Source organism: Belonocnema kinseyi, chromosome 2 (assembly GCF_010883055.1).
Source record: "Belonocnema kinseyi isolate 2016_QV_RU_SX_M_011 chromosome 2, B_treatae_v1, whole genome shotgun sequence".
Classification (NCBI taxonomy): Eukaryota; Metazoa; Arthropoda; class Insecta; order Hymenoptera; family Cynipidae; genus Belonocnema; species Belonocnema kinseyi.
The window spans coordinates 75,086,168-75,093,706 of record NC_046658.1 but is presented as its reverse complement, the minus strand read 5'-3'; the positions used below and the strand labels follow the sequence as shown (position 1 = coordinate 75,093,706).

The window sequence follows — 7,539 nt, the reverse complement described above, 5'->3', positions numbered from 1 at the left end:
GGATTTCGCCGGGAGCGGGTGCTAATCTGAAAAATTGCACCCGCTTCCAGCGAAATCGTGGTAAAATTTCAGCCATAACCACGTCTCACAACCGTGAGATAGCTGGTTACTATATATATATATACGCTTCGATTCCCCCGAAACCCGTCCAAGGCTATTTGAAGGCGAGCCCCGACACTTGACTGAAAGCGAGAGTTTGGTGTATCTAATATTATCATACAATATACAAACAGTAAAACCGTTGCATTTTTGATTAAAAATATTAATTTACAACAAGAATACTAAACAGAAAAGACTAACATGAGATAACGAAAAATTTCAAGATTGTAAATCTTCTTTTAAACCTTATTTTTATTTAAAAATCATCGATTTCTTTTAAAAATGTTAACATAACCTAACATTGTTCCAAAATCATAATTCTTGTTTGAAATTTATACCGAGTTCCGGCGAAAAACGGGAGCATAACCTGAAACAATTCACAATTTGCTTACTTTCTTCGAAAACCAATAGCTTTTTTATTGAACGTACCGATTTTGGTATGAAACGTCAACAGAATACAAAACTCTACACAAATTTTCAAATTAAGGACTCAATCATAATCTGGAAAATTCGATATCTCAGTGAAAAATGGTCGTACTCAGGTTTTAAAAAAAGCAAATTTAAGCTGAATAAAGAAGCTATCCGGTCCATATCATAGCTAAGTTGGAAAATTTTTTTCAAGCTCAAAATTTTTTTTTAGACCTTGGCATGACCATTTTTCACCATTTTTCGAAAATATTTTGACCCTTTAATTTTTTTCTATAGTGTATTCAAATTATTTAAAAAAAATACTACTTTCACACAAGAAGCACAAACATAAAACATGTAAAATAATGTATTATATAATTTTAAAGTATTAATTGAACAACACAAGATTATTAAGAAGAAAAAACGTTTCACAATTCGCATAAGGTTTTCTGTAATTTTTCTTATTAAAACGGATTATTTGTAGATTTCATTTTTAAACTTTCAAATTTCAGATATGAAGTAGCGTCAAGCAATGACAATCCAATCAAGTTTTTAACAACAATGATTGCGAGATTTTCACCCACTTTTTTTATAGGATACAATTTACAATCTTCTTCATTGTAATCTATCTACACGAATTTACTCTTCACATAAAAGGTTAAATTCCCTCCATTACAGAAACTATCATATAACCTCCATCAATCACAAATATGATATTTCTCTCTGACTTTGATCAGTCAGATCGAACGTGGTTAATCAAAACCTGTCGGTATGGTATGACCGGAAAGTACATACAGTCAATGCCTCAACCTTCTCGCCAACGCAGAGAAAGTGCAAAGAGAAAAAAAATAAACTAATAGAATGCTTATGTAACTGGAAAGTGAGATGCTAGCCTCTCATTAACTTCCGTCTCTCAGAAACAATGTTATACGTTCATCAAAATAAACAGGTTATAGGAAAAGGAAACTCAAGAAATTTGCTGCCCAGAAAAACATCTGCTTAACCAGGATTCAAAGCACATAACAACCTCGAACCGGTAGCAATATATTTTGTATAGGCGATTACCGATACATCTATGCACACTAATTATGGTCTACGTCCGCAATTTATTTTCTGGACAGGTAGCCAGGTTTGAGAGACACTGAGTGAAAGTCCTCTAGCAAGAACCAGGCCATGGCTCCCTATCTCAGAACGGACACCAACCATTATGCAATTATTGTACCGCACTTACTTGCGACCACGATATGTATGACTTCGGTGTACTACGCAAAGTCGCATCCCCAATTTCCCATCCCATCGTAATTTGCATTTTGAACGCGAAAGTTTCCAACGTGGGCTTGCTATTATAGTTCTTAATGTTTTGAGTGCCTTCGGCGATCTATAATATAAACATGACGACCTTAATAATGATTCATAAAATTCCCCTATTTGCTGTTTGAAGATGCATTTTATCAGTTCTTACTATCATTTAGATATAAATCATGCACTGATTTTATTTTAAATCAAACAGTGCACGGAAAGAGGAAGTCGAAACTTTACTTGACTATCCAAGATTTTAGGATAGATCACAAACTTCAAAGAATTTCTTATCACGTTTTTTTACAAGGTTCAAGACAATATTTGACATGATGAAAAAAGTTTGTGAAAAAAAAATAGTTTAAAAATAGTTTTCTCTCGGAATAGTAGAATAACATTTCGAGAGTCATAAAATAATTCGCAGATTTTTTTCATTATTTTGAGGAATGTCTTGAACCTTGTGATATACGTTACGTGAAATTTCTATGAATATGTATATTTATATTAAATGACATATAAAGCAAATTTAATGCTTTCGCATCGACAATGAGGCTAAAATAGATATACTGATTTTGCCATTTTTAATCCTTTTATCGTAAATTACGGAGCTAAGAGTAAAATTCTCTGAAAAAAAGGAATATACTGTGGTCATAGGGCCGAATAGGAGTGTTGGCCGGAATTTTAAAAATAATAGAAAAATAATAAAAAATTGTACGAGCCATTACATAAAGTCATTCATAATAAAAAACAGCAAATTACGACAATATTAAAAATGTTCAGGATAACTAAATGTGAAAATCTCAATCTTGTCCTTAAACAAACAAAAAATTCTGCGCCAATGTTTAATTTATAACCCACATGGCACACATCCCCGCAAAAAACTGGTATTTTTTTGGGACTTGGCCCAAGTTGCAGGGTGATAAAACAAGGTCCACTGTAGGTTAGACCTAGGTTAAAACGTAGGTTTATATCCGCTAAATTTGTTTTATTTTTAAAAAATTTAATTAATTTTTATGTTTTGACGATAAATGTAGTGGTTTTATTAAAAATCGTGTTACTCAAGGAATCCAGTAAAAATTAATAATTTGATAAAATTTCGTAAAAATGTTGCTATAATATTTGTAAGAATTTTTAAAGAATTCTTCCATTGCAATGTGTTTTTTAATCAATTACATTTTTAATATAGTCTGACTTTGAATTAACTTCACTTTTACAGAAATAATGTTTAATCATAACAGAAAATCATTCGATTTCATAAACATAATATTTCTTATGTCCTTTTTCAAATATGATATTAACCAAAGGATATAAAATTTTCAAATTGTAAATTCCATCCCTACGAGAAAGTATGCAATTTTTTACAGATTTAATAAAAGTCACTGATAGTGGGCACCATAGAGTGCCAAAGCGTTTAAAACAATTAAATTATGTTAAATTTACCTAACCCTAAATCCAAAAATTTCCTCAGAGATTATTACGAGTAATAATTATAAAAAATGTAAAGTATCTACATATAGAATTTTCACAATTCATTCGCTTTGCGCTAGTTTAGCATAAAGTCGTAATCCTTTTTCAAGGCGTAAAAAGGGAAACACAATTAAATTCATGTACTTTATAAAAACTAACCGAAATTGCAATTAGCTATGTGTAAAAAAACGACAGTGTTCTCATAATCCTGACTGGTGATCTATAATTTAAATAGAGGACATGTTTATATGAATCTTAATTTAAACTCTGAATCTGGTCAGCATTAATAAAGATATTCTACGAAATGTATCATGATTCTATAGTTAGTTCCAAGTAAGGAAATAGCCTCAAGGCTCTGAAGTCTAAACGTGTTATGCTAAGTTAAAGCAAACGAAAAATACTACTTTAAATTTATAACGAATCATCAATTTCGTCGGCCAAGGTCACTTTTTCAGAAATAATTTTAGCTCAAGTAAAAAAGAGAAATATGTGATACCGGTGGAAAATTATAAGTACACGCGGTTTGATGTCACTCTTGGAATGTCAGCAGAAATGCATCGTGAATTGGATAAGTGTTATTGTAACCACTATAATTAGGAATGAAAAACGCAAACTGTTGCTTAAGTTTCCAGAGCCAATGACTTTTCGAGTAATCAGACATGCAGAAGAGGAATTTCCACTCCTAAGGCAACTATTTCAGCGTAACGTTTTTCATTTAAAATCTGAATTTAAGTGAAGTAATTTAGTATAATAAGGTAGGCTATAAGAATATATTATTTTTGTGTGGAAAATTAACAAAAAGTATATGTAAACAGAAACGTAATATGGAAATTTAATAATAGGGGCCCCTCTTACTATTCAATATTTGAAAAATTCTTAGCCTTCGACTTTCATTGTGAAACTTCTCTTAAGTGTTTTTTAGAATTAACAATAGAGCAATTTCATTTCAAATCAAACAAAATTTAAAGAAAAGTTTAGGTCATGTTGTCAGAATGATTTTCTTGTATATATTATTCGAAAATGAAACTAAAGGAACGCGTATTTTACACTTTGACAACAATGTTTATTTTCATTATTTTTATGATTATCAAAACATTACTGGCAAATTCTTCAAAATTGATAGACAACGTCTTTCAAAATGCAGTATTGTCCGAACAATCGTAGGATGATTAAAAAAATGATTTTTCAATATGAACTACGACCGAAGTGCTATCTTTTTAGTTAACAAACATTTTCCTAAACAAAAAATTCAAAATCGGATTTTTTGCTGTTTTTATTTTTTCAATGTCTTCAAAATGCATGTATTCGATTATTATACATATACAATTATCCCCTTTTATATTAACATCATTGTAAATAATAGATAAAATGAAAATGTTTAAGATCATTTTTAAGGAAAAATTTTAATTAAATTATGTATAATTATGGTAATGTAACAGGAGATAATTCTATATGTATAGAAATTTAATAAATACACCTTCCAGGCATTAAGAATATAAAAATAAAAAAAATCATCTCCGATTTTTTATTTTTTTTTATTTATTGAAGGAAAAGGTAGAATTAAGGCTAATATGCATATTTATTCTCGAAAATAATTCTTTTTACTTAAAATGAATCACCCTATTAGGTATAAAGGATTTTTTTTATTCGGCGCAAATTTTCGTTTTTAATTGATCCACCACATTAAAAAAAAGTTTTAATTACGAATTGGGGGATGTTTTCTAAGTTTCTTGAAGGTCAGTTTTATCAAAAACACCAATTGAAAATTTTTAATTTGCAAAGTAGAAGATAATATTCACTACATATCGGTTGAATTTCGTTCTTGGTAAACGATTATTTCAAGCTGAAAACAAATTATTATTGAAAAATCGAAACTAAACCTTTATCCTGGAAACAACTAAAGGTAAAAAAATGTTTAGGTAAAAGTTTACACCTTTAGAAAAATTCTATAAAAAATACACCTTAATATTTTGAGATACCTTGCACTGCTTACAAAAAAAGATGAAGAATTATATTTAAAAAATTCTTCGGACTCATAAATGTTTTAGCTTATATAAAACTGATAGGATAACTTTCTTATATTAGCAGAAACTTTTTTTAAGTACTGGAAATAATAAAAAGATAGTGTTTTCCTACAAATCTCTTTTTTATATTTTCGAAAATCATTTAAATATAATAAAGAGGATTTTTTGGAAAGACCCACCCTTTTTATTTCTTTTATAGTTGTTTATAATTTCTACTTATATGGGGAAAGCATCCTGTCAGTTTTATGGGGACTCAAATATTTTTGAGGCCAGAATTTTTTCATATAATTTTTTTCTCGTGATAAATTATGCATGATATTACAAAAGATCAAGAGATATTCTTCGTAGAACTTTTTTAGATGCGTAAACTTTTATTTTATCGTTTTTATATCCTTGGTAGTTTTTGAGAAAAATGCCAAAATTCGATTTTTCAAAAATAATTGCTTCAATGTGAATTAATCGTTTAGCGAAAACGAATCTCAAGAAATATGTAGTAAATATTACCGTGTATTTCTTAAAAACAAAAGTTTTAAAGTAGGGTTTTTGAGAACATCAGCTTTCAAGAATTTTAGTAAAATAGTCTTCATTTTGTCATTTTTTTAAGGATTTTTGAAGTTTTTACGATTAATTAAAATAACAAAACATCCCGCAACGTATAAAAACCAAAATCTCAAATACCTAAGCTTATTCAGAAAACACTGCATTTTGAAAAAAATTTATTTCATTTTTTGAGAATTCGCAAGCAGTCTTCAAATAATTATGAAAAATAACAAATAAAATATGTGGCAAAACAGTAAAATATGTGCCCTGTATTTCCACCATAGAATGATATACTCAAATTAAATGTTATTCTGACACCATAGCCTCGACTTTTCTTGAAATTTCGCCTGATTTGGAATTGGTCTAATAATCTTTGAAATTCAACTATTAGCAGTCTTAGCAGAAAATTTATTAAATTAAAAATAGATAGAAATTGATTTTTACGATATATGAAATATTTTGCATTACTTAAGTGCATTAGCCTTTAGATAGATGCGTTCGTTAAAGCAATCCATTCATTATTTATCGCTTTGTTATGCCAGAGAGAAAATACTGATAAATACAGAAGTGCACTAGCCAACTTTACGATCATTCATAAAATTTTACTTCGTGTCTAAAATTGCGAACACTGAAATAAGTCACATTGTGAAACGTCTAAAGAGAGTCATGTTTTATGTGCATAAGGCTTCTCCTTCAATATTTATGGTGCAAATAAACTATACTTTTTAAGCGCATATTTTTTTGAGAAAAAAACTGTGAAATAAAAAACTATATTATTAAAAAAAAACCTTACCGAAACACAGCAAGAGGAAAGTGCAGAATATCAGGCCAGAAATTAAAGATAGTCTTCTCGTCATTTTCGGTTCTCCACAGCCCTTCCTGCAAATTTTCTTGCGCTATTGTTGTTGCTGCAGCAGCACACACACACGCGATCACACGCGCACTTACATTTGATCTGGAAATAAAAAATAAAAACACTTATTGTTCTAGGTTTCAGTTTTGTTTGATTTCAAGTACAATAATTTCCGGTGGCAAGTGCAAATGTAAATTCTTAAAGCTGCACGGATAAAAGCTCAAGACACAATAAGAAAGAGGTAAAGGAAGTGGTTTGTTTCTTCGAAAAAAGCAGAACAACTTGTGATCTTTATGCACGCCGCTCAGACGCTCTTACCGGGACGAAAGTCGATTCGATCTACCGTTACCTCGATACAATATTGTGATCTGGAGGTACGGAGGTACGTAAGTACGTGGAGTTGCGACCTTCGTGTATCGTCTGCGAATGGCGAGAGTCAACCGCGAGCCCGTCTTGAAATTCGTACATTCACACGAGGTCTCCCCGAATGGAAGAGAAACAAGAGGCTGGTAGAAAAAAAATGAAATTAACCAGTCGCAGTTTTCAGGAGTTCTTTATTTATCCAGTTATTATAAGGCACATGGCGCCTTTTTCGATTGCTTTTCGAAACTATCTCGAAACTACTTGCAGCAATTTGAAACTATTGCTGTCGGGAAACCCGTGCTCGTAATTGAATTAATCTTTACTTTTTTACTGTTTAGAAAAAAAGAGCTCAAACTTCAAGATCATGAGAAATGCATTTCTCAGTTTCTAGTTTTAATAGTAAGGACTACTTATTTAAATACTGAAACTTTCTAATTTTAATACCAAGGACTACTAGTAGTAGTAGTAGTAGTAATGGTAGTAGTAGTA

At 30.4% G+C, this 7,539-nt stretch overlaps 1 protein-coding gene across 1 annotated transcript in view; it reads right to left on the bottom strand.

The window, feature by feature from the left end:
- Positions 1–7,089, bottom strand: part of LOC117182725 (protein Skeletor, isoforms B/C) — a 116,297-nt gene extending 109,208 nt beyond the window's left edge. The window contains exon 1 of the mRNA XM_033375830.1: positions 6,628–7,089. Within this exon, the coding sequence (XP_033231721.1) occupies positions 6,628–6,691 (64 nt within the window). The 5' untranslated portion in view covers positions 6,692–7,089. The remainder of the gene's footprint in view (positions 1–6,627) is intronic.
- Positions 7,090–7,539: the final 450 nt, after the last annotated feature.